The sequence below is a fragment of the Prionailurus bengalensis genome, chromosome D2, assembly GCF_016509475.1.
Source record: "Prionailurus bengalensis isolate Pbe53 chromosome D2, Fcat_Pben_1.1_paternal_pri, whole genome shotgun sequence".
NCBI classification, from domain to species: domain Eukaryota; kingdom Metazoa; phylum Chordata; class Mammalia; order Carnivora; family Felidae; genus Prionailurus; species Prionailurus bengalensis.
The window spans coordinates 50,906,890-50,934,542 of NC_057351.1; the positions used below are offsets into that span (position 1 = coordinate 50,906,890).

The 27,653-nt window shown below is 40.9% G+C and overlaps 1 protein-coding gene across 1 annotated transcript; it reads left to right on the forward strand.

Moving 5' to 3' along the window:
• Window positions 1-362: 362 nt before the first annotated feature.
• Window positions 363-27,137, forward strand: RPP30 (ribonuclease P/MRP subunit p30). The gene is made up of 11 exons (XM_043596954.1): window positions 363-488; window positions 1,908-1,963; window positions 2,563-2,619; window positions 3,266-3,340; window positions 6,567-6,638; window positions 12,773-12,862; window positions 21,909-22,025; window positions 22,602-22,631; window positions 23,028-23,065; window positions 23,452-23,531; window positions 26,942-27,137. The coding sequence occupies exons 1-11, from the start codon at window positions 407-409 to the stop codon at window positions 27,049-27,051; spliced, it is 807 nt and encodes a 268-aa protein (XP_043452889.1). The 5' UTR covers window positions 363-406; the 3' UTR covers window positions 27,052-27,137.
• Window positions 27,138-27,653: the final 516 nt, after the last annotated feature.

A 27,653-nucleotide genomic window follows, 5' to 3' on the forward strand; every position in this document is an offset into this window, starting at 1 on the left:
CAGGAGGAGGGGAAAGGGTTTCTCACGAGTGTTTCAAAAGCGCTTCTAGCTCTTGGCAAAAGGGTCTGGTTCGTGGCGGGCGCTCAATAAACGTTGTAAGCGCGCATTTCGAAACAATCACTTTCTACAGTATTTTCTAGGAGGAATGGTGAGAGTTGTGAACCCCTCCGGGGGGAACCAAACATTTTCATTCAGAAGGAGGCAAAGGATTGGAGCGAGGTTGCTGATTCGGACGCACTAACTTTTGTTGGTACTTGAAGGCGAGGCAAGCGCCTTATAACCTTGAAATGACTACTTAGGAGGAGGGAGGGGCGGACTGTGCAGGTCAACTACAATTCCCAGGATGCCAGAGGGGGCGGGCCCCGCGACTGCGCTCACGGGCGCGCGGCGCTCATGTGACTTCAGCATGGCGGTGTTCGCGGATTTGGACCTGAGAGCGGGTTCCGACTTGAAGGCGCTGCGCGGGCTGGTGGAGAACGCCGCTCACCGTGAGTCTCCCAGGCGCGGGCGGCGGTGCCTGCCCAGCCTCGCTGCCCCTCAGACCGTCGGCCACAATCAGGAAGAGCCCGGGGCCTGTCCTCGTCCAGGTCTCCTGGGATCTCTGGGATGTCCCTGGAAGCTGATGCCCCCGCGGTGTTGCTCTGATCCCGGGCGCGGGAAACTCGAAGGCACTTGGGAGCTTTTATCCAGTCTAGCTCCTTCTCTCCTGCACATTGAGGAACACTGAGGCTCTGAGAGGATGGGAGATTTGTGTAGAGCCCCACGGCTGATGGATGGAAAAAGCCAGGGCTTCCGAGTATATACATATGCTTAGCTTGTACTTTTAGTATCACCCCTCCCCGCCCGCCCCCCTTCCTGCCTCACGGCAGTATCGCAGCAATATGGGAAACGGGTGCACTGATGGGGAATGCTGTGGAGATTCAGAGAAGGGGGCAGGGACCTGAGGGTGACATTGTTGGAATACTGTTATTAAAAAGGGGAGGATGGTGGGGTCGTACTAGGGAGGGAAGCAGCATGGCCAGCGTGTTCGAATGTTACTCATATTTGAATCCAAGGGAAGCAGAAGCCCTGAGAGATAAGATCCTATTTTAATTATTGGAGTTAATCGTGACTGCTGCCTTCTTCCTTCCACTGTAAAGTGTGAGGATAGAGAGGTTTAAAAATAAAGAGGTTCTGCAGAGCCTGTCAAATACTGGATGCTCAATAACTATTTGAGAGGGGAAGGAAGGAAGGGAATCGGACCAAATCTGATGAGAGGGAGAACCACTCTTTTGGCATTAATAAGCATTATCTTTTAATATTAGTATCCTGTCGTCCCCATTGGTGTTTAAATAACTTGAAGATAGGAGTCATGATTTAGACGTATTTTTGGTTGTCTGAATGTCCATAACAGTGCCGCATTCAGGCTGATAAAAGCAGGCCCTGCCCTCACAGAGTTCCCAATCTATTGATGGTGGATAGCTGGAAAGGGGAAGTGAGCAGTGGTGTGAGGGAGTTGTTATTCCATTTCTCCCTAGAAAAAGGGCCTCTGCAGGAAGTAGTAAGGGTAAAAAGCAAAAGAAATGAGCGAGAAAAAAGCTGTCACGCTAATAATACACCACAGAGGTCAAACAGAGCCCTGCCTCTGTGCCTGCACCTGCTCTAAAACATCTCTGCTTATTATCTTAATTTTCATGACAGCCGTGTAAGAGAAGTTCTGTTGTTAGCACCATTTGATAGCTGAGGAACCTGAAACTCGAGGTTGAGTAACTTGTAAGTGGTAATGCTTAGATTGGGAAGAAGGCAGTCTGAAGCCAGAGCTCACATGGTCCCTCTTGACCCCTAATCTTGACCTGAGTCAGGCTGAGCCTATGTGTACAGGAAAGAGGTTGTTACATTTAACAAGAATGTTCAGTTTTTCTTTTCAGTGGGCTATTCAGTTGTTGCCATCAATCATGTTGTTGAATTTAAGGAAAAGAAACAGGTAGGTAAAGAACATTTTCTGAAGTTAATAATAATCAGCTTTTACAATTGTTTTTGTTTATATTGGTAATATAGAAGCTACAGATGAGCATATTTCTTAAATGCAAGCTCTTTGGCACTATCTTATTTTGTATGTTAACAGTGGGGGAGATGCAGAGTTTTCTGTCAAGTACCAGGGCAGATGGAAGGATTCTTGAAGTTGAGTTGATGTTAATTAAATAACTTTTAAAAGTATATTTTATTGACTGAATGGTAATCACAGTATTTAGTCCTTTTTATTTTACTGACTTGGACTCGTTACTAATTGATTTCCTTCTTAAACATGCTAGTAAATATGTATGTTTCTCTTTAGGCCAACAGCTGTACCTTATAGATTATTCCAGTCTAAAAACGATTTTTCATCCCTTTCATCCATTGATGTTCTCAGCTGCTTTTCTGCTTATCAGCTTTCTTCCTTTCAAAACAAAACAAAACAAAAAATATATTTAGTGTTTCTGGATGCCAGAAATGAACTTTTCTGAAAAGCCCTTGTAAGTTTTCCATTACGCTTCATTCCATTCACATGTAAAATCTAGGGTAACTGTTTATCATTTGTTGTAGGAAATTGAAAAACCAATAGCTGTGTCTGAACTCTTTACAACTTTGCCAATTGTACAGGTGGGTATTTTGTTGCTTAAGTATAATACCTATTCAGACATGCCCAGTTTTATGTAGGGTTCTCTAACCTGCTTTGCTCCTTCCTTCCTACCTGCCTTACTTTTCCATCAAGACTCAGCCCTTTCATGAAGGAATCAAGTCAATACTATCGAGTCAATACTTCCTTAATGGTCTTTTTTCCTGAAGTCCTATAACCTTTAAAGAATCTCATTGTGTAGTTTAACATATGTATGTCTTTATTTCACTTATTATATTATAAATTCCTTGAGAAGGAAGAATAGGTTTTACTGATCGTTCCTACCCTTTATTGCTAGTGCCTTTTATTTATTTATTTAAAAAAAATTTTTTTTAAACGTTTATTTATTTTTGAGACAGAGAGAGACAGAGCATGAACGGGGGAGGGGCAGAGAGAGAGGGAGACACAGAATGGAAAGCAGGCTCCAGGCTCCGAGCCATCAGCCCAGAGCCCGACGCGGGGCTCGAACTCACGGACCGCGAGATCGTGACCTGAGCTGAAGTTAGACGCTCAACCGACTGAGCCACCCAGGCGCCCCTATTGCTAGTGCCTTTTAATGGCCATTTTCCAAAATGGAAAATCATTCATTTGTATTTTGAGCTTTTTTTGATAGAATGTTTTTGATTATAGGGAAAATCAAGACCGATTAAAGTTTTAACTAGACTGACAATTATCGTTTCGGATCCATCTCACTGCAATGTTTTGGTAAGTTAATTTTGCTTCTTTTTGACCCTGTAAGTTGTATTGGTTGAACAGTGTTGTAACAGTGTTTTCATCTCACCCCCTTCTGACATACCCTGCCCCCGGGCATGACACCTGCCTGTTCTCCCTGTCCTCAGAATCCACATAGCATAACAATCTCTTCTACTCTTGGCACATATATAGGGATACCATAATTAAAGAATCCTTTGACAACTGCTATTCGCTGAATTTACATGAATGAGACCTAAGGTGGGTGCTGGGGATATTGCTGTGAATAATACACAGTTATTGAACTTAGGAAGTATAGTTTAATGGGCAAGACAGGCACTAAACAAATAATTTAAAATGTGAGGAATATTTAAAAAAGGTGGAGGCAGTAAATAAAGGATGCTCTGGGAGTGTGTAATGGGGGAGCCAACCTAAGGAAGTTGATACTCCAACTGGGGCCAGAAGAACCAGTAAGTGTTACATAGTACTGAGCAGAAGAGAGAGTGTTCCCACACAGGATGGATTATGTACAGGTCCTGGATCCAAGGAAAACGTGGTGTATTCTGGGAAATGAAACAATACCAGTAGGGCTGAGCCTAGTGAGCTGGTTAACCTGAGATGAGGTTGGGGAGGTAGGTAAGGGTGAGCAGTTGGGTAAGCCCTTGAAGGTTTTAACTGAGGAAGTGAAATTATGATGTTTGCATTATTAGGAATGGATCAGAGGGGTTGAGTGGATTTGAGAGGCTTGGTGAGGTGGTGGTGGGGGGGATTGACAGAATTTTATAACTGATTGGATACAAAATGATGGGGTGGGGGGTGATTGACAGATTTGATGATTGACTGGACAGAGTGATGGGGTGGGGGGTGGTTGCCAGGATTTGATGGTTGATTAGATATAGAATAATGACTCCCCAGGCATGGCCTAAGCACCCTCCTAGGTAGATGGCGGTACCCTTTCCTGAGAAGGGATGTACAAAGAGCAGGTGTGAGAGCATCATGTTTGGAACATTATTGTGAAGGTCAAATGCGCAGTTGGAAAAAGGGGTGTAGCCTTCAGAAGAGTGGTCTGATTAAAGATACTGATTTGGAAGTGGTCACCCTGTAGAGAACAAATGAAGTGATGGCAATGGATGAGAATCCCTGGTCCAAGTGCAATGTATATAAAGAGAAGTTCTAGGACAGAGCCTGAGGAACTTCAGCATTTAGTGGTAGAGCAGAGGAGGAGGAGCTAGGATTGGAGACTGAGGAGGGACTGTAAGAAATAGGAAGACAGTGAGCAAAGTGAGGAAGGGTGAGCAGCATCAGTGGGCCCAAGCAGTCCAGCAGGAGAAGGGCTAAAACATGTCTTGGATTTATTGCCAAGGATCTCCTTGGTTGCCTTAGCAAAAACCATCTCCATGGAAATGGTAGGGATGTGAGGAAGTGCAGATGGCGTGTGATGCTGACTTTGCTTGAGAAACTGACTCCACAGGGGAACAGAAGGCACAGGGAAGTTTGGATGAGAACCTGCTGTCTCGGTTAGTCAGGTGGGAGAGGGAGGTACTCCTGCGAATGGGAAGAATCTCACGAAGGAGAGAGAAAGAGAGATCCCTGAGAAACTGAGTTTTATCGGGAGCTGGAACAGACTCCTTTGCCATAGAAAAGGAGTCATCAGGGAAAGGCTGGCCTCCTTTATAATGATTAGTGTTGCTAAAGAAATTGTGGAAAGCCAAACTTGGGGATTTTATACAGCTGCAAGGCAGGGTTCTGGTTCTCTAGGCCCAGGTAGGTGTAAAGGAGCTGACTTTTGGTGGGTCACAAACACGTTCATTTTTTCTTGTTACCATAATATCCTGGTGGCCCCTTTTTGTCCCATTTCCAATTGGGAGAGGCCAAGTAGAGGGCAAAGAATCCTAGATCTGGACTTTCCTAAGACCAGGAGCTGCTCTGTGTTAGCATGGGTTTTCCCAGCAGCTTTTCCTGTCTGCTTCAGCTTCTCTTCACCCCTCCCCTTTTGTCTTCTGATTTTTAGAATGCCTTTTCTTTTTACAAAGTAAGAAGTAAACATTTTAAAGGTGCAAACAGGCAAAGAATAAATATCACATATTATCCCATCATTCAGAGACCATTTGAGTATACAGTTGACCCTTGAACAACACTGAGGTTGGGGGCACCGACACCCCACCCCTACCCCACGCAGTTAAAAATCCGTGTATGACTTTTGACTGATAACATAAACAGTTCACACACATTTGGTGTGCTATATGTATCATATGCCATATTCTTACAGTAAAATAAGCCAGAGGAAAGAAAATGTTATCAAGAAAACACAAGAAAGAGAAAATGCATTTATAATTCTGTAGTATACTTATTGAAAAAAAAAAAAAAATCCATGTGTAAGTGGACCTGTGCAGTGCAAACCTGTGTTCAGGGGTCAGCTGCGTGGATTTCCAGCTCTTTCATATACACACACATACAGCTTAAGTTGGGGATTTTCATTTTTAAGCAGTAACTCTTTAACTGATATATTCCTCCCTTTTTTAAAAAAATTTTTTAAACGTTTATTTATTATTGAGAGACAGAGAGAGACAGAACATGAGTATGGGAGGGACAGAGAGAGGGGGAGACAGAATCTGAAGCAGGCTCCAGGCTGTCAGCACAGAGCCCGATTCAGGGTTCGAAATCACAAACCACGAGATCATGACCTGAGCCGAAGTCGGACGCTTAACCGACTGAGCCACCCAGGCACCCCAGTATTCTTCCCTTTCTGTCCTAGGACTGTCAGGTATATTCTTGCACATCTAGCATTTCAATTTCTAGTTAAGAGTATTCTCATTGTGAACCTGATGGTATCATACTTAGTACGTGTATTTCTTGTCTCACAAAAAAATGGCGAGTTCATCGAGAGCAAAGGTACACCTTAAATGATTTTGTATCCCTCGTGCCCCGCACACAGTAGATGCTCACTGTGTGGCAGACTCCTCCACTCCCTTGTAGGAGCAAGAGCTATCCAATTTGATTCTTCTATCTCAAGCACAGTTTGGTACCCAGTCACAGTGTAACAATGTAGGAAGGAGAATAATTGGTGGGCTCTAAAATCTCATGTGCTTAGGCAGTCTTTTCTGCCAGCATGCAAAACAAAGCAGAAATGGCATATAAGAAGTATCGCATGATTGAAATGTAAGTGCAGCTAGGCCATGAGTCAGAATTCCACGTGTATACTCGTCGTTATTGTACAATAACATTCTTTTTGTGTTGCCAGAGAGCAACGTCTTCAAGGGTCCGGCTGTATGATATCGTTGCTGTTTTTCCAAAGACAGAAAAACTATTCCATGTAAGTAACAGTTAGTGAAAGAAAATAGGATTTGTTATTTTACGTAAGAAGTCTGATGTTGTGCTTTTGCAGGGGCCCTGTTTCACTCTGTCTGGAAACTTAAGATTTTTCATTTACGCTTGGAATTCTGGAATTTCATGAGAGGGTGCTTAGGTGGCATGTGGTTTTTTGTTTTGTTTTATTCATCTTGCTGGATATTTTATGGGCTCAGATTGAAAGAGTCCCTCTGGGTTTTTTTCTGTTTCTTTTTCTCTGCTTCATTCACTTATTCGTTCATCCATTTGAAACTGCCCTTAGGTAAATATTGGTCCGTCTCTTTCTAGCTCAGAAATCACTTCAGTTTCTGCCTTCCATGCTGCTCACTGCTGCCTGTGAGGAGAGAAAGGTGCAAAGTTCTACTATGGCATAAAAGATCTCCTCTCTGTTGTTAGCTTTCTCCTTTGCATGTTCTGAGGTGTGGTCCATATGCCAGCACGATTAGTCAGCCTTTAGTCTTTGAAATCCTTCAGCATCAGCCATCTGCTCCTACTATTACCCTTCCTGTTCTGAGAGCCTTTATGAATTTAATTCCCTTTGTACTTTTAAAATTGCCATTTCCATGACTTCTCAGGAGGAAAGGTTGTTAAACATGTCTGGTCATTTAGTCAAATTGAGACCAAATACATTGAGTATTTTATTTTATTTTGTTTTGTTTTTCATTTTATTTTATTTTTTTTCACACTGGGCATTTTAAGTGATTACAGGAAAGAAAAAAATCCAACTGTAATTTTTTTTTCCAGGAATATGTTTTACTCTGTGTAATAGGTACAGCAGAAAGTTCTGAATGTTGTCTTCATCTAGATGCAAGAAAATAGCCATCTACCAAACCTATATCCACCCAACGGATATTGTAGGGAAAAAAATGCACTGGTAGTTGATGTTTTAATTTTATAGCATGGTTAATTTTTAAGCAAAGTCTGTTCTAAAATTATAGGAAGTTTTGCTTTAAGTTTATCCAGTAGATGGAGCTGTTGACTAGGGAGGCTGATGTGTGATTACATTTAGTTTTTAAGGCAACTATCAATTCTTAATTATTCATATTAATTCACACAAAATGAATTAGCACAAATGAATGAAACAGCACAAATTATCTTTGAATCCCTTTTTAAAAAAATTCTTGACGAGTCCCTTCGTAAAATACCCAATTATAGTAATTCTCAAGAATTTTGTTTCAGGAATAGATGAGTTGGATCAAGTGGTTCTGTTTTCAAGAGGCCCTTGTGGAATTTTTAAAAATCAGGAAAGTCAGATCTCCCACTACTCAGGATTCTGATCTAGTAGGTCTTGGGTTTGAGTATCTTTTTTTCAGGTTCCACAGGAGACTCTCATTCAGTGTTGAAACCCTAAGGAGGAGGCATGGGTGCCTGGAGCTTCTTTAAATAGCAACTTAGTTTTGTTATTAAGTAACAGCAACTTAATTATAATGTAGACTGAAAGTTGGCTGTGTACCTCATTTTGTGTTGTCCATTTGTTTGTTGAACTGATTCTGAAGCACAGTTTTCATTTCCATAGCCATTTACTGGTGATTGGAGAAACAAACAAAACACTTAAAAAAGACATACACTTATATATACTTCCAAAGACTTCTATGTATTATCTTTAACACAACAATCCCGGGAGTAAACTGGACAGATATATTTTATTATCATCATTTTTTAGAAGAGAAAATTGAGAGGCTAAATGATTTGCTGTTAATCTCAGGTAGTATGCGGTAAAGCCAGGACTTTAGGTTTTAGAGTACATTAAAATTTCATTTAGCCATTTTATCTTACTATAGTTGATCCTTGAACAACATGGACTTGAACTGCACGGGTCCACTTTTATGCAGTTTTTTCAATAAATACATTGAATAAATGTACAATGTAATTCAGTAAATACATTCAATAAATGTACAATGTAGTTTCAATAAATACATTGAATAAATGTATAAGTAAATGTATTTTTCTTATGATTTTCTTAATTTTTTTTTTTTTTTTTGGTCTAGCTTTGCTATGAGAATAGTGTATCTAATACATAAAACATACGAACCTGTTAATCGGGCCTTGATGTAATCAGTAATGCTTCTAGTCAATGGTAGGCTATTCGTAGTTAAGTTTTTAAAGAGTCAGAAGTGGGGGGTCGGTGCCCCTAACCCTCACATTCAAGGTTCAGCTATCCTTGTTCTTCTCAGATTATTCAAAAGTGTGACTTCAAAAGCATGAACACATGCTTTATATGGTGGGAGAACTGTCAGAAATACTCTGGGAGATGATTAAAGCTATAAATAACATGCAAGATATTTGGAATCTTGAGTATACAGATATACTCAGAAAGTGACGTGGTGACAGTTTTTGAAATTGGAACATCTTCCTCTTCTCTGTCCAGATCTTACCCATTCATTAAGACACAGTTGAAGTTAGCAGTCTCCCTGTTTTCCACAGAAAATCAATTTAAAAAAGACATTTTTCTTTTAATCATAACGTAGGTATATCACGGTCTGGAATTGGGTCAGATGCAAGCAGTTTGTTCCTTAACAGGTTGTATTCTATAAGGGATTTTATTTGTTTGGTTTTTAAGTTGATTATCTAGAATTTAAACAAGCGTCCCTGTAGATGTAATGTTCTAAAACTGAGGTCTCTAAAATGAGTCATAAAAGCAAACACACACACATATGTTAACAATTAGTAGTTTAAAACCTAACCACCTTAAATAGCATTGTTTCCATGGGAAATAACATATGATTTTCCATTCTGAGTGTCTGGAAGATGTCTCATGGATAAACCCTCCCTCTCCATAGTTACCCCAGGGGATAAGGCAGAGATGAAAGATTGTGAGGGGAGTCCATTAGCCGAGGCTTCTTGGGATGGGAGGTGGCAGTGGAATTTGGCAGACAGTGTTATATAGAAGCTTCAGGAACTTTTGAGTTAGTTATTCCCATTTGAGATTTAAAGTAACTGGAGGAGAGGCGAGGAGAATTCAAGTTATTTAGTGCAGTGGTCGCCAAAGTGGTCTCCCTATTGATTTAAAAAGATACTGAACCTTCATCCCCAGTACATGTATGTTTATTTTCGTATAAATTGTTTGTATGTTCCATTATATCAGTGTGATTTACAAAAGAATATACACACACAAAACAGATTTTAAGAGAATGAATTAAAAACTAAATGGAAATAGAAGTTCTGTTTAGTTCTTCCTTCCAAAATCCGTGCCTTACCCTTTGAAGAGCTGTGTTGCAGAGTCTGCTCCCAACACCTGAGGCCCTTGAGGAGACAGAGTACCTTGTGAGGCATTGTTTCTCCAGCTGTCGCCTGACTCCACCAGCTTCAGAATTGATAGGGCTGTTTGTAAGATGCAGGTTATTAGGCCCTACTTACTGACTTTATTACTGGGAGGAAGGCCTGGTAATCTCCATTTTAAATAAATGGAGTTTGTATATATATATTTACATATATACGTACATATATGTATACACACACACACACACACACACACACACTTTAGATTGAGAGGTACTGTTTATGGACATCTCTCTTTTCCCTGGGTAAGTCTGGCTCTCTCTTGCATGTTACTTATCATAAAGTACCACCATGTATTAAACTGACACCCGTGAAGGGGATTTGGGGAAGACTGAATCTCTACCCTCCTGTTTCCCTTGTTTCATAGAATCAAAGGTAAATGTATCTGGGGGTATGTGCAAACCCCTTAAATCCTTGTAGGAGTCCTTGGCCAAAAAAAAAAAAAAAAAAAGGTGAAGAACAGTTGATATGAATTCATACGCAACTTGCCAAAACCACCATAATAGAGTTCTTAATTGCAAATATTACTTGAACAAAATTTAGTCCATTTTAATGATTTGGAAAGTATCTCATTAGAATGTGAAATTAGCTCTTATTTTATAGTTATCGAAATGTATCAATTAAACAGTTGTATTAATAGAAAAATAACAAAAGAATTCGGCTTGAGACATTTTACATTTGAGGTGTTAGATGGAGCAACTGAGCGTTTATTATAATACACGTATTTACACCAACACAAGAGATATTTTTGAATTAGCTGCTGTTACATAAGAGGGGGAAAAAGCAATACATAAGTTAAAATGTAACCTAATTTAGCTTTATTGTGGGGAAGAATGCTTAACAGACTTTTAAAAAGTGAATCTGTTTTTAAATGAAAAATAATGACAATAAACTCAAACAATATAGAGCAGTGTGTAATGAAAAGTACGCTTTCTTCCTACCTAAAATTCTCTGTCCCTTGTCTCCAGAGGCAACCGCTACTAACAGCTTTTGTGTATCTTAGAAATAGATATTTACCTACTCCTTCCTTCCGCTCCCTCCTTCCCTTCTTAACACCATGCTTTTTTTTTTTTCATCTAACAGTGTATATGGTTCCATAATATCAGTTAGAGATGTACCTTATTCTCTTGAAGGACTCAGCATATTCCATTGTTTACAGGGACTGTAATTTATTTAATATAGAGGGATATTTAGTTGCGTCTTTTGTGATTGATATTGCAGTGACTGTCCTTGCACTAATTAGTATTCTCGAGCATTTGTAGGGCAGATGGCTATAGAATATATTTCTAGAGGGTCTCTATAGGATACATTCCTACAGGTGAAATTGCTGATGTGTGTTTAAAATTTTGATACCTTTTGCTAAAATGCTTTTCAAGACCCCGTGCTAATTTAAAGACCCAGCGAGTGCCTGTTTATTCATTCCCTTGTTAGCAATGGATTACTGAACTTTTTGATCTTTGCTATTCTGGTAGTTTGAAAATGGTGACCAGAAGCTGAACTTGTTTTGTCTTCTGTTCGGAGCTTTTCATCCATTCTTATCAAATTTTCAATGAGTCTTTTATGAGTTGGACAGCTGTAGCATTTGGGATGGGGCAGATTCTTTATAAGCCAAATGTTTCTGCCAAAACAGCATTACTTCCCAGGCTTACTAAGTTACTATGACTGTCTAAAGCCAAGCAGTCTCTGATCACTGCTTGCTTCCTAAAGCCCTGCTGTGGGGGTAGGAATGACCAAAGTGGGAACTCTGAAGAAAAAAGGCAAGGTGTGACATTCCTGTCACTGGTAGAAGGCCAGGCCAGTCATATGGGGGACATTATTGCATGTTCTTTACCCCTCTTCCTTACCCTGTCCTTCCCCTCCGTGCATGTCCCTGATGTTGGTTTGCCAGCATAGCCATCCTGGCAGTTTGAATTTGTTCATCAAGCCTATATGCACCACATTGTCAGTAAGGCTGATTTTTAACACGGTATGAAATGGCCAATTCTGTCACCGTAAATCAAGTCATGGTGAAGTCAGAGCCAGAGCTGCATCTTCTAGCAGTGGTTTTGGCCTTATACTCATGCTCGTAACCTTTCCCCAGCTTTGTTTGCTTCCCTGACTTTCCATTTATCCTGTTTTCCTTATCTACTTGTTTTGTTTTGTTCTTGGTAAGCCATTTCGAAGTAAATGCTGACTATTGATCAGTAAATAAGAGCAAAAATTAGAACAGAGGAAAAGGAAACTAAAAGTTGAAAAATGGATTCAGTATCATTTGATTTGTAACAGCTCTGCTTGGACCATTTATGTAGACTATTTCTGTTAGAATTTGAACAGAATGCTGTTGGTAGGGCCATGTTAGTGTTCCTCCAGCCACTTAGTAGACTGATGGTAGCCACAGGCCTGGGGTGATTCCTGGCACAAAAATAAATCTGTGGAATAAATGGACCATGCCTATATTCCTTTGGCTTATTTTTTTTCCCCCTTGGATTTTAGAACAACTAATTGCTTCTTTTCTGGAACAATCTGAAGTTACTTTCCAGAAACTGAGCCTCTCTTAGCAACCCATCCTTATGTAGCAGACCATGAGTTAGAGGGTCTCTAGGCTCCGTCTGTTGAGATGGTCTGTGGACACATCACTGCTTCAGCTAGACTACAATTAGACCTTTCACCCAAACGTGAAGGAATGGCTAATCACTGACAGACACATTTCAACACAGAACCATTATGATGCCTCTGGAGTGAACCACGTCTATTTATATTCCTTTAAATCAAGTACAACCATATTTCTTAAGATGAACCAGTTTTTCCTTTGGCTTTACCTATTTTTTTTCTTCTTGACAGGTTGCTTGTACACATTTAGATGTGGATTTAGTCTGCATAACTGTAACAGAGAAACTACCATTTTACTTCAAAAGACCCCCTATTAATGTGGTAAGTGTCATACTTTCCATTCCACATGTGAATCTGTACAGATTTGCACTAACAAACTGGAAAAGGGGCAAAAGGAACTAGTGTTCTTTAGAAGGAAAAAGCAAACGCGGTTTAGAAAAGAGGATTTTATTTTTGGAAGCTGACCAAAGGTAGAAAGGGAACTTAAAAACTATCCGGTAAATTATTGAGATGTTTTTAAAAGGCTTTAGAAACCCGAGTTTATGAAGGATATTTCTTAAAAGGATAGCCCTAATGACAGACACTTAGAGCCCGAACGTGGAACATGAAGGGGACTGGGAAGTTGAGAAAGAAGAGGTAGGGGGGAAAAATACATCGAGGGTTCCTGAGGCACCAGTGAGCTAGGACGGGTAGGAACAGGAAGGAGCAGGGCACGGAAAGCACCGTAGGCAAAGTCCAAGCACAATGAAAATCTGCACTGATGCCTGCCGTTTCGCACAAAAGCCCCAGGGTTACTTTTATAATCACCTGAGAGGGCAGCCATGTGTGCAGGGAAGTTTGTTCCTTCCCCTGCGATAGAAGGTTTCTCATTCCCTTTCTACGTAGCTTCTCTTGTTTTTCCCTGCCGTTTATCTTCCGTCTGTCACACCTTCTTGTCCGTCTTCTCTCACCATAAAGGTGGCAGTAGCTCACATCAATAGCCGGCAGGTCAGCACGCTCTCAGCTGTTTGCCTGGGCAGCCAGATCCTGCGGGAGGCTTAGGACGTTATTTTAGAATTGCAGCCTCGAAACCTGTCTCCCATTCTCCAAAACTACTCTTGAAGGAGAGAAAGGGTTCAGCAGACAGTCCAGATGACATGCCCAGTCCTGTCAGAATTGGAAAATTAAAAATGTATACACTTGTTCAAGATCGATAACTCCCCCATTCTTTTGTCTCTGTAGAATCACAACTTCGTTGGGTTTTGTTTTGCTGTCGCCGCTGCTAAGGAATTGGCTCAATGCCAAGAATAGGGGGAGACAGTGAGAGGAGAACATTGATCTATGTGGTGTGCAAAAATTGAATCCGTGTGGAAAAATTTCAGTTGGCTTATGTTCTACCCCTAAAAATATGCTACTAAAAAACTTGAAAAGTACTCAGAATTTTAAAGTCATATATGTAAAGGGGAAGCTATAAACCATGGCTTTTTTGATAAATAGAGAGTGCTACTGAACATACAGTATTTATTAAGCTCAAATCATTGTTTCCCATGTTCTTACTGGTACTTATAGATAAATAAGTAGACAGTAAGAGAAAACCCCAAATCATCACATTTTAGAGCTGGAGATCTATATTGTTTAGCAGCTCGCTTATGAAGTGTAGAATGAAGGCCAGCACGGAGAAGGTGTGCAGCCCTTCAGTCATGGGGTTGGCACTGGTCTGGTCGATACCCCGTCAGATGAGATCTCTGCTCTGCCCCAGCTACCTGTGGTAAAAGGCACAGACGAATACGGCACCCAAGGTGACGGCAGTCTTGTTGGCCTCACGTATTGTTCCTCTCCAGAGGTACCAGTCTCTCTAGAGGTTTGCCAAGGCTTTTTACCAACCTCAACCCGCCGGTCCAGTTTCTACGTAAATGGCACCCCCTAGAGTTAGGAGGTGCAGCCGCTGGCAGTTGCTATTCAGCTTGCAACTCGTTTACCTTTCTCTTCGTCTTCATGAACAAGGAAGGCCATTTTCCAGAGGCCTTGGCCTGAGTAAACCCACGTATGGTTTTACCAACCGTGTCCTTCGCTGGGAGGACGTAGTAGCATGTGGTGGATTCTAAGGCCAGGTCTATGGTCTGGAAAGCAGTGCACCGCACACAGTTCCTCACGCCCCATGACAGTGGAAAGCTCAGTGGCTGTTTTGGTAAAGGCTTTCAGTTTTTTGTTTTTTGTTTTTTAAGTTTATTTTGAGGGCATGCGTGCACAAGTGGGGGAGGGGCAGAGAGGGAGAGAGAAAATCCCAAGCAGACTCCACGTTTCCAGCTGAGAGTCCCAACGCGGGGCTCAAACTCATGAGCTGTGAGATCACGACCTGAACCGAAATCAAGAGTCGGACGCTCAACCAGCTGAGCCACCCGGGCGCCCCTCACTTCGTTTCTTTGGAATGTGCCCTACTGTTCAACCCTGATTGTGAGCCTCTAGAGAGAACCACCTGTGGGTTGGGCCTTTTTGAAATTACCCTAATATCTTGCCTATGCTGGATACTTCCTAAAATTTGTCAGTGGAATGAATATATGTCTAATTTAGCTTCCTAAGGTGCAGCTCGTGGAACATGGATAAATCCTGCTCGTCATTAGTCTTGGGCAGGTTGTCAGTATGTGGCAGGAAGCAGAGGCCAGGAGGGAAGTGGGGCACTGGGGCAGCACGAGGAGGATGGCACTGGGGACAGTGGCACTAGGACAGTCCACTGTCCGGTCCCATCTGTAAGTTCAGGAAAACTGATGGATATTTTTGGCTTAATTCCCACATACTTCAATTTAAGAATTCTGAAAAGTAAAAATTTGACAAGTGAGAGGGATATGCAGTATTTAACATAGTGTCTGCTTTTTTAAAAAATCTGGTGTGAACATTTTACATATGTTGTTTAATAAAAACTAGATGATGGAGTGGCAGGAAAGGCTGTGCAAGATTATTTTTAGTCTTCATCTAGTGTAGGAGTAGGCTGTGGTGTGAATTGGTCAGGAGGCAGAAAAGTCCCTATTAATTTATTCACCACCCATTTTTCATTTGAAAGAGGAAACTGGAAACATATAATAAGGTAGCTAGCTTATTGTTCAGGGGGAATGAGAGTTGTATGGATGTGTATGTATTATTTGTATCTCATAATAGCTATTCTAGATATGGAGCAAGGTGTTTACATCAAAATATGGAAATAATATTCACCACGAAAGTATGGAACATGTAGTATGTGGGTAACCGTTAAGTCTTAAGTCTTAATCCTTGCATGCTTCTTTGGACTTGAGAGTAAACTTGTCTTTGGCCATGAGAAGTTGATAGGTTGGCTTTATAAGGATCACTCTATGGGGCACAGATCTTAATTTGGATAGGATGTGTACTCTTTTCTTTGTGGTGCTGAGAAGCATTAAGATATTTTATTCACTAGTCCTTTACCTAGAGGCTTTAAGCCATGGGACAGTTATCAGCTCAAAAGGCTGGGATGATTGGAGGATGCGAATTTTCTGTTATAGGAAGAGTAAGTTCTGAGGATCTTGGGTGACTACAGTTCATAGGAATGGCGTTGTGTACTTGAAAGTTGTTGAGAGTAAATCTTAAGCATTCTCACCAAAAAAAAAGTATTGACTACGTTAACTGTCAGGTGAGGGCTGTACAAATTATGTGGATCTTGGTAACCATTCCACAATGTATATGTGTACCAAATTATTGCATCGTACACTTTAAACATGTACGATTATATTTGTCAGTTATTCCTCGATAAAGACGGAAGAAGAAGGCGGTTGGGATTATGAAGGAGGGGCCAGAGCAGCACGCCAGAGCACTCCATTTGTACAACTTACAGCTCACAACCCCTCAGTTGTCTTCACCACGTGCTTAGGGCACCATGATATCAATTATATGATTTCCTCTAAAATCTACAAACCTCTTCTGGAGCCTGGGTAACTTGTATGGAACCACAACTTTACCATGTGATAGTTGGATTTCAAAAAAATTGAATTCAGCTCCTCTTCATGGACAATCAGATGACTTGTAGTTAACCTACAGTGTAGGCACACTCACCTGCTCTAGCCCAGTAGCTGCAGGGTGGGTAGATGTTGATGACCCCTGTTATGCAGATAAGGAATTGAGACTCGGGTAGTTTGTGGCTCTTCTCTCAAAAGTTGACTTGGGAACTGTATTCACCTCTGATTCTAAATCTGCTATCATTTCCCACTGGGAAATGCTATTTAAAATTACTTTACAGCAGAGCTCTTTGTTAAGCATAGAATAATTTCATAGTTCAAAATGTGATCTTTAGGAATTCAGGTTTTTGAGAAGAATTTTTTTTAAGCAGTACATACTTTTACCCTCGCTTTGATTTTTTTTTTTTTTTTTTCAGTGTTATTGCCATTCAACAATGACTTCCAGTCTATGGAGTTATTTCGGTGCTTGTATGTGTTCTGCTCTCTGATGCTTTCCTCTCAGCACTTCCTTTAACTGTAATACATTTCTCTCTTCGTGGTCCCATTAGTCCCCACTGAGAAATGTCCAGTAAATAGTGTCTCAAGCGGTGAAGTTGTTCCAGGAATCATGCCATATATTCTTGAGCTGGGTGAGAGTGCTCTGTAAACTTTCTTTTTCATCACACATATTATGAACCTAAGTGTGTTGAGTGCTTTATCGATCCAATGCTTCCACCAGTGCTAGCAAACGTGCCGGTCTCAAAAATTTTTGTGTGGCATAAAAACCAGAAAGAAAATTAAAAGACCAATGACAGACTGGCCTTAGATCAGAGACAAAAGGCTAATCTCTCTAATATATAAAGAGCTCCTAGAAGAGAAGCTAAGAAAGCCAGATGAACAATCCCTTTTCGAAAATGGATTAAGAAAATGAAAAAGACATTTCACAGGAAAGGAAATACAGATGGCTCTCCAACACGAAAGGTACTTAAATTCATCAGAATAGGAAAAACTCACATTAAAATCACCTAACTGGCACAAACCCAGAGGTCTGATGATACGCTGTGTCATAAGGTTGAGGCAAAGCAGGCATTCTCAACATTGCTTCGAAAAGTGTCAATTGGAACGATCGCTATTGGGAAGTGGGTAATTTGGCGACAACCATCAAAATCCCAAATGCTTTACGTTCTGACCTTGTGTCTTAGTTTCCGGGGCTGCCATAACAAAGTACCATAAACTGGGTGGCTTAAAACAACAGAAACTCATTGTCTCACGCTTCTAGAGGCTAGAGGTCTGAAATCAAGATGCCATCAGGACCATGCTGCCTCTGAAACCTGTAGGGGAATCCTTTTCTCCCTCTTCCTGGCTTCCGGGGCTTGCTGGTAATCTCTGGCAGTCCTTGGCTTGCAGCTGCGTTACTGCAGTCTCCGCCTTTGTCCTCAGTGTGTTCTCCCTATGGTCATCGTTTTGTAAGGACACCAGTCATCCAGTAGACGCCAGTGACCTCATCTTCAATAATTACATCTGCAACAACGCTGTTTCCAAATAAGGTCACATTCTGGGGCACGGAAGGCCAGGACTTCAACATACCTTTTATGGTATGTTGTCAACCCATAATACCCAGCAATCCACTTTAGTGTTTATTCTACAAGTATATTGAAACAACCCAACATCTGTCAGTAGAGGCTTGTGTAATTACATGGCATACCTCTAAAATGAAATACTATGCAGCTATAAAACAGTGCAGAAGTTATGAGCTGACCTGGAAAACCCTTTGAGTCAGAACAAGAATGTGGTAGGCTACCTTCTGAGTAAGAGGAAAGATGACATATATTCATTTTTGCTCATATTTATTTGTATGAAGACACTCTGGAAGAAGACACAGAAATTAATAGAAATTATGGGAGGTGGGGATGGGGCAGATGGGAGCAGAGGTACAAGTAAGACTTTATATTGTCTTCTTTCTTTTTTTTTTTTTTTAATGTTTATTTATTTTTGAAAGAGAGAGCATGAGCAGGGGAGGGGCAGAGAGAGAGGGAGACAGAGTTTCTGAAGTGGGCTCTGCGCTGATGGCAGAGAGCCCGATGTGGGGCTCGAACTCATGAACCATGAAATCATGGCCTGAGCCCAAGTTGGACACTTAACCAACTGAGCCACCCAGGCGCCCCTTTATACTGCTTTCTTATGTTCCTTTCATTTGTGAATTATATGAACAAATTACCTGTCTTAAATAAATGACACGCCAAAAGGGTGTTGAATCCTTTTGAATTCAATTAAGAATTTTTATGAAATTAACAGAGAATCCGTATATTGTCCTAGTAATCAACTGCCTATTTTCTTCCTGTCATCTTAAGCTTTGCTTAGTTCTTGGAATTTTACCGCCAGTATTTCTCGATTCGAGTATCACACACCTGCCCTTGGTTTGTAGTGTCATTATGACTGTTATTTTTCATTAGTAAAGAAATCTAATCATCTGCCTATTCCAGAACCTTGGTCAGAGATATGAACAAAAGCCAATCAGGCAGGCAATGTCATTCTTCATAAAAGAGGCTGTTAGGAACAATCATTTGATGAGCGGAAGGCAATTTACATTAGAATGGTCTTAGAAGCAGGCCCAGGTAATGAGTCCGTATTTTATCTATCTAAAAATTTAAAATACGGTAGTATTATGAAGGAAATATTCACAGCCTTCAATAGCACACTATGTATGATTTCTATATCAGATTTTTAGCTATTTAAAAGTGAACTTGAAAAAAAAACAAAAAAAAAATAAAAAATAAAAGCAAACTTGATTAATGTACTAAGAGCAAAGGCAACTTTTTTCTTAGAAACTAATTAAGCTGATAATTGTCACTTTTCTTCCTCCCATCCCCAAAAAGAGGAGTTTTTAATTTTGATCTTATCCCCCGTGGGGGCTAAAATTTTAGATACAGTTAGGAATACTTTATGACCTGATCACCCAGTTGTGTGTATCGTCCACATCTTTTTATTTCCCCTCTTCTCTACTCAACTGCGTTGTGTTTTAGTTCAGCAAATAGAAGGATGAAGAAAAAATGTCAGCTTCTTTGGCTAACTAGTAGTTCTGGTAAGAGAAGTAGCCAACGGGATAGTTGAAAGTATGGCTGAAGGAAGTGTTTTGGTTTCTCTGTTGAATAATTAGCCAAGTTCACCCTGTTTCCTTTTAATATGAATAATCCTTGGTGAGCAGCATTATCACATAACCTCTTTTCTGTAAGCTACTGTGTACTCAGAATATACATATATTAAACACTTTTTATATAAAAGACAGTTACATGTTTTACACAGTACCATGACACCAGCTCTCGAGAAGTGTACGAGACAGGCAGGAAGAGTGAGGTGTATATTTAACTATGGCACAAAGACTATCATAACAGACATCATTCCTGGAAATAAACAACACAGGCCCAAGGATTAGGAGTGGGAAAAAGTTGTCAGAAAAGGGGAGAGGGGAAGGTTGCAGTGTGGAAAAGAGCATGTAAATTTTAACTAATATCAGATATGTAAGGAAATCTAAAATAAAATCTCAGAGCCTTAAGGCAGGAGGCCAAGTTAAGTGAAGAGAAGATTGGGGGATGGGAGAAAGGCAGTGTCTGTTCAGGGAGAGAAAGTAGGAGCCTGAATTAAATCAAGGTGGGCTCCCAGTTCTGGAAGAAGACAGGTGTTTCCATTCCCTGTGGACACTCAGGAGTAGACCTCCAGCGGTCATAGCCCACCACCCCCAACTCATCCTCTGGGTGATAGAAATTCATTTGCCAGACACACAGGCTTGGACCATACTGCCTGGTTTGTGCCTGCTGTCGTTCCTTTGTTCATTCAGAACACCGCTGCAACCGAGTGACTTTGCCATTGCCCGTGGTAGCATCCTTCAGATGCTTCCCACTGTTGTGTCCTGTCCCCAGTCCTAACGGCCTGCACAGTTGGCCCTTCCCATCCTCCTTAGCCTCCACTCCCTCCATAGGGGCCCCCTCACTCTGTCTTCCCCAGCCCACAGCCTCCTCCCAGTGCTCCCATACTCCCTCCAACCCAGAGCCTCTCCATGTGCTCCTCCCTCTGAAAATGCTCCTTTCTCTACTGTTGCCTCAATTCCTTCCTCACCGACTCCTAAATTTCTCTTTGATCGCACTTCTCAGAGTTGGAAGTTTTGTGCTGTTGTGTAATTATTTGATAGTCCCCTTACTAAACTATAAGCTCGGAAAAGGGAGGAGCCATGTTAGCTTTTGCTCACCATTTCCACACGTGGTTGGCTTAACACATATCTGTTGTGAATGGATGAAGATAACTGACTTGCTCCTCAGAAAAGATAAACAGTGTAGTGGTGGATTTCAATTGTTCCCACTCCTTCCAGGCTGTTTTCTTACCTGTGGATGCCTATCTATTGAGAATGCCTTAAGTTGGAAAGAAGTTTTCTTTTCCTTGCGTGGGAGGCCGAGCTTGTCTGGTGATCTGGGCGAAATCGTCAAGAGCCCAGGTTTCTTCCATCTTTTTTTTTTTTTTTTTTTTTTAATTTTTAAACATTTATTTATTTTTGAGACAGAGAGAGACAGAGCACGAGTGGGGGAGGGTCAGAGAGAGAGGGAGACACAGAATCTGAAACAGGCTCCAGGCTCTGAGCTGTCAGCACAGAGCCCGACGCGGGGCTTGAACTCACAGACCACGAGATCATGACCTGAGCCGAAGTCGGCCGCTCAACCGACTGAGACACCCAGGTGCCCCTTCTTCTGTCTTTTTTGTTGGGCATCCATGAGCCCAGCCAAAACTCAGGGACTCTATTAGTAAATAAAGAAAAAGGAGAGAACCAAAAAAAAAAAAAGGGGGGGGGCAGTTAGCAGTCTGTGCCACAAGGCCTGATAAAGGTATCATAAGGGTTAAATATATATGCAGAAGACTCTTAGCACAGTGCCTGGCACTTCCTTCACACTACTTCCTTCATTCAGCGTATGTAATAATTGACTTACCTGAGATGTCTTCCCACCCCTGTTCTTGGAGCTTTTTTTCAGCTCTTCCTTTCTTTGTCTCTTCATTAATGGGTCAAATTACTTTTTTTTGGTTTTATTATATTTGCAAATAGTTTATTTACCCTAAGTATAGGGAGCATGTCTCCATTTTCCTTTTAATAGTTCATGGAGGAATGGCCCATCTGCTGCCTGCCCTGGGACTTTGCTCTCCATAGCCTCCCCATGATTCCTGTTAATATAAAGTCAGCTTTTCCACAGCCAAGATGAACTGTTGATCAAACAGAGCCACATACCTACCTTCTCCTGTGGATGGTGCCATCCGGGCATAAATCTGCCTTTGTTTAAGGCTGTACCTTGACATGCAGGAGGTGGGCGGTGGGGTTGAGGAGGAAGATGAGGGAGAATCTTAGTGAAAATAAAGTAGGGCAGTGTGTTTTTATCCAGGACGGTTTATTTTCTTTATTTCCTGTGAAGGCAATTGACCGAGGTGTGGGCTTTGAACTTGTCTACAGCCCTGCCATCAAAGATTCCACAATGAGAAGGTACACAATTTCCAATGCCCTCAATTTGATGCAGGTCTGCAAAGGAAAGGTATGGTTCCATAATTTTCGGATGTTTTTTTCAAATCTAGCGGTTAATTATTATTAATACACTAGAATTGTTTAACGAATTCCTTTTCCCTAAAGCACAAAATTCTTGAGGCCCAGAAACAAATTCTCTCATCTCACTGAGCCCTGAAAATTTTAAGGGAAAGAAAAATATTGAAGGAAAATAACATGAGGTGGGGTGGTGAGATGTGTTGAAACCCTTTATCTTCCAATAAGGAATTTGCAGTTTACCTACTGTGAAAAGAATGGTCTAGTTTGTCATCAGTGAGTTGAATTAAGATTATAGGACGTTTTCAACTAGTTTTTTAAACAAATTAATCTTTTCTAAGATCTGGTGGGAAGGCTTATTCTATTTCTTGTTATATATAGGCTGCTGTTAATGATAAGCTCTTTTATTCTTTGACTTTGATTTTTTACCTTATCTTTAAAAGCGGTTGGTATTTGTAGAGCCTTAAAATGTTATAAAGTGATTACTGGTTACTTGTATTAGAAGATTTCAATTTTTTTTTGGTTTACATTTATCTAAGATTAATAATATTGGTCACTTTCTGTCCTGTAGAATGTAATTCTGTCTAGTGCTGCGGAAAGGGTAAGTCTGCTTTTGAGTACTTTGTTTTCACTTTTCAAGTTACAAATCTAGAGGAAAATTTAAAATAGTCGTGTAATAAATCTTTATTGTGTATTTTCATGTTGAACTGCATTTGCTCATTGTAATTGCTGAAGAGTAAAATGTATCCCCATTCCTTTTGGGCTACAGTTTTTGTTTATATGAAATTTTGTTTTTATGCTATTCTAAAATGCTTTCAAGAGTCTTTTAGAAACTTTTAGCAACTTAAGAAAACCATCAAAATTATAAGAACTGAAATTTATGCAATTGATTTCTGTATTTTTGGATGCTTAAGCATCCTGTTAATTTACTGCAGGTAAAATCATTGAAATGTTATGAATAACTTCTCTCCTATTTTTTTTTTTCATTTTATTTTAGCCTTTAGAAATAAGAGGCCCATACGATGTGGCGAACTTGTATCCTTTTCTGAATTAGAAGTTGTTGAAATGTTCTTTTAGGAAATTTGGAATTTGATGTGCTATTGCGGTTTAGCAAGATTTTTTTTAGCCTTTTACCATAAGGTTACCAATTAATAGCTTCAAAAGCAAGTTACATCAGGCCAGAGAGAACCTCATCCTTTTGTTTTCTGGGTCAAGGGTGAAGTAGAAAAAGGGGAACGAGGGACTCTTGAAGCTTAGAGCGGGTCTCCTTGCAGATGCCTGTTCCGTCCGTTCAGGCTGAGAGCTGCTGTAGAATGAGAGTCTCTTGGCGTGAGCAGGTTGGGCTGGCCTTGGCAGTTCTGTTTCTGTTCATCTCCTGTCTTTGGCTGATGCTGGGTTGAAAGCTTTAATGGCCCCACCAGAGGGTTGCTGTTCGGGCTGTCTGAGAGTGATGCCAGGGCTGCCGTGTCCACCAACTGCCGAGCAGCGCTTCTACACGGAGGTGAGCAGGTTCTTCCAATAAAGACACCAAATGGGCATTTTAGGAGCCAGTCTTTGTTATCAGACAGCGGAGCCATATTTGCTTTTACCGTCCTGCTCTGCAGAGTTCCTTCAGGGTCGCCTTCGCTCAGCTTGTTTTAACTATACCTGTCAACGCTTTTTGCCGTTCATTTTGGGCTTTACTCTGTGTAGTCTGTGGAATGAATATAGCCTGTGTTACAGAAATAAGGACGGAATGTGTTTTTCCAGCTCTGTGTGTGTGTATCCCTGTCTACAGTTCTATAGGCTTCTAGTTTCCTTTTCTCCCCCGCCTTCTCTCCAGAGGGGCATGCTTCCCTGCTGAAAATCACTGTTTTAGAGAACTGAAACATGAAAAATTGATGTTAAGCCATTTATTAGGAACACAAAACAGCGGATGCATTTTCGAAACCCAACCAACAAACCCAAATAGTCATTTTTCACACGTATTACAACTCGTGATTCTTTTTCTCACGTGTTGTTTACATGCTCACCTATGTGCTCACTATATATACTCTTTACTCACATTTCATTTACCTATATCTACCTCCTCACCTTAGTGTCCCTACTTGAAGCCACGGAACCTCCTATTCATCAGATGATAAAAATTAAACCACAAGTATTTGATATACCAAGACTTTGGAGAATGAAAATGAGGTTTTATTAAAAGAAAAAAATGGGGGCGCCTGGGTGGCGCAGTCGGTTAAACGTCCGACTTCAGCCAGGTCACGATCTCGCGGTCCGTGAGTTCGAGCCCCGCGTCGGGCTCTGGGCTGATGGCTCGGAGCCTGGAGCCTGTTTCCGATTCTGTGTCTCCCTCTCTCTCTGCCCCTCCCCCGTTCATGCTCTGTCTCTCTCTGTCCCAAAAATAAATAAATGTTGAAAAAAAAATTTTTTAAAAGAAAAAAATGTACACTTTGATCTGCTGTCCTATCTTCATTTCATGATTTTTAGCATTAGTAGTAGTGGTCACGAGCCAGTTTACTTGATACCACCTAGATGAATTTTAAACTTCAGAAATAGGTTGCTACATGTAGATGAGGTTATGTGGCATATGAATAGGTGAGTTACTGAGGCCCGTGTTGTTGTGTCTAGGTTTTAATGATCTCATCTCCACTTGGGAGAACTGGGTACTGTATTGCCTTACCATGAATTAGATGATTTTCCTTCAGTTTTCAACATTTTTAGTTTGAGATTGTTATATGGCCTAGACTCCATCACATTAGCTCTGGGAATGGCCACATTAATTAGGACTTCATCAAGATTTGCTTGAAATTAGGGAACAGTTGATTCATGCTTTGGTTATTCTGCCATTATTTTTGTCTGTTTTAAATGAACATAAGGAATCCTTGAGATTTTGGATAACAATTGGTTTTCCAAAATAGATTAAACAAGAAAGGGAAACTAATAAGAACATATAATGGGAAAAATATGAAGTTCTGCCTTTGACTTTAAAAAACTCAACTATTCAACATGGGTCATATATAAAGCTCGGCTTTTCTAGAAGCTAAACTAAAGGAAGCCCTATGGACTTCAAGGTAGCAGTCATCTTCACCCTAGTGTGACAGTCCCAGTGTATGCCCGCTGTCCCTGCAGAATTATCAACACATCTAGAGGAGACAGTATGTTTACCCAGGTTTTAGTTGACATTGAGATCAGTATTAGATTGTGGTGTGGTGGGTTCCTAAGATTGCTAATTCGGCTTCAGATTACACTAGAAGAAATAAAGGAATCTGACGCAAGAGGATTCAAAGTCTCATTACCCTCTGCATAGATGAGGTCCCAGCTGATGTGTAGCATCCTGAGCACCACATGTCAGAAGGGCAGCAGTACACAGGAGCACTTCTAGAAGATGGTCAGTAGGTTCTGAAAGGGCTTGGAAACCTCATAAGAGAAAGTGTTAAAAGCAGTGCTGGAATGCATTCCTGGAAAACAGAAGACTTAGAACACATAGTAGCTGCCACTCAACACTGGAAGGCTTATTATGGGGAATCAGAATTAGGTGGGTCCTGTGGGCTTCCAGAAACCAGTGAAGAGCAATTCTAAGGAGGTTGTAGAGAAGGGACAGGGGAAGTTGGCATTTTAATGACCTTGACAGAAGTTCTGTCCCTTTTATAAACTAAAATGCTTTAAATAACTGGCAAAGATCTAGTAGACCTGGTACATTAATCCTGATAAATGAGAAAGTAATGCTTGCATAACTCTTTAGAATTAACTTTACTTTTATGACTTCAAACAAGAAATAATTCTTAACTAAATTTATGTTCATGAAGTTACTCTGATTCCGCCTTCTTTGGTGCTAATGGATCTCTCTCCTCCCTGGTCCTTCCTTATTTCATAAGGATTAAATTTGGATCTGTGTTTTCATGGCATGGTAGTTCTTCACAAGCTCCCCCTCCTGCCCTGTTTCCCCCTAATTTTTTTCACACTCCTCCTTCACACCAGCTTATTGCCTCTTAAACATACTAGGCCCTTCCTACTTCTCTCTCCATGCTTTTGCAAAGGAGTCCTCTCCTCTCTCTCTCTCTCTCTCTCTCTCTCTCTCTCTTTTGTATTCCTAGTGGTACTTCTGTTACAATACTTTCCTGATTCATCCAGGCAGATGCAGCTTCTTCTGGGTGCCTCCATTTCTATTACATTTGCCCCTAATGTGCTTATCTCAGTGTACGGTAGGAAGAAACACTAGGTAGGTATCTCTGCCTGGCCCAGTAGTATATTTTGAGCCGAAATTGGGGTAGATTTAAGTCGAACTCTGCTGCCAGCCTGACCTAACATCTCATAATTCCCATTCTTTTCTGTTGTCACTAATATACAAGAGATCGATAAACACGTGAGCTTGATTTTCTTCATTCACTCGACAAGTATTTATTGAACACCTGTTAGATAACAGGCATTGCTGGGAGCTTGACCGTACAATACGATTGATTCTTCAGAGGTACATTGATGACCCAGTGAGGGACCCAGATATGGTACGTGCTGTCAAATGAAGTGAGCACACATAATCACCATGGGAGCGATTCAGTTGACTGTTGACCTTGCTGTCTTGATTCATTTTTCTACCATGCATAAAGCGTCTGCCACGCCAAGGTCTGTGACTTGGGTCCTGACTACAGAAGATGCCATGGATGCACCGTTAAGGAGAACTGCCCTACAGTTTTACCCTTGAGTAATCCCTTCAAAGGGAATTAGATGTAAATAATATACTGATGTTTATCTACCTTGGGGGGAGAAGGCAGTAATGGTGAATGGCATCAGAATCCATAGCCATTCATTCTGGTTTTATCATTTACAGATACTGTAAGGCAAAGTCACAGGGTGTGAAACTTGTTAAAGCACCTCTTTTTCACTCATGTCTTAACTTTAAACACTATGGTTTGCCTGTTTGTTTTATAGAAACTAGAAAAACTGCTTTTGGAATTATTTCCACAGTGAAGAAACCTCGGCCATCAGAAGCAGATGATGATTCTCTTCCAGCTTGCAAGAAAGCCAAGTGTGAGGGCTGAAAAGAATCCCCAGTCCTTGTCAGCGCTCCCTTCCTCCATTTGGTAGTCCGTCCACCACAATGGAAATAAAAGCTTTGTATGCTTTACTGTTTTCATGTGGAGCTAGGAATTGGTAGTCTATGAAAACAATTTTATATTCAAGCCATTAAAATAACAAAACCTAGTGAAGCAGTAAAAAAGAAGACCGCCAGCTTAATAGAATTTTGATATACTTTAAGAGAAAAACAGAGACTGGCTTATTTATTATTTGTATTAAGGATAAACAGCAGGTATAATTGAGTAAGATGCTTCAGTATTTCTGGGCAGTTGGGTGGTTCAGTCTGTTGGGCGTCCGACTTTGGCTCAGGTCACGATCTCACAGTTTGTGAGGTCGGGCTCTGTGCTGACGGCTCAGAGCCTGGAGCCTGTGTCGGATTCTGTGTTTCCCTCTCTCTCTGCCTCTCCCTTCCCCCCCACCCCCCCCACCCCCAAAACAAACATTAAAAAAAATTTTTTTTAAGATGTTTTCAATATTTCAAGACTCTTGAAAAATGTTTCTTCTTCATTTAAAAGTACATGCTTTGCTGCTTTACTTGATATACATGGCTTATTATTTTTCAGTC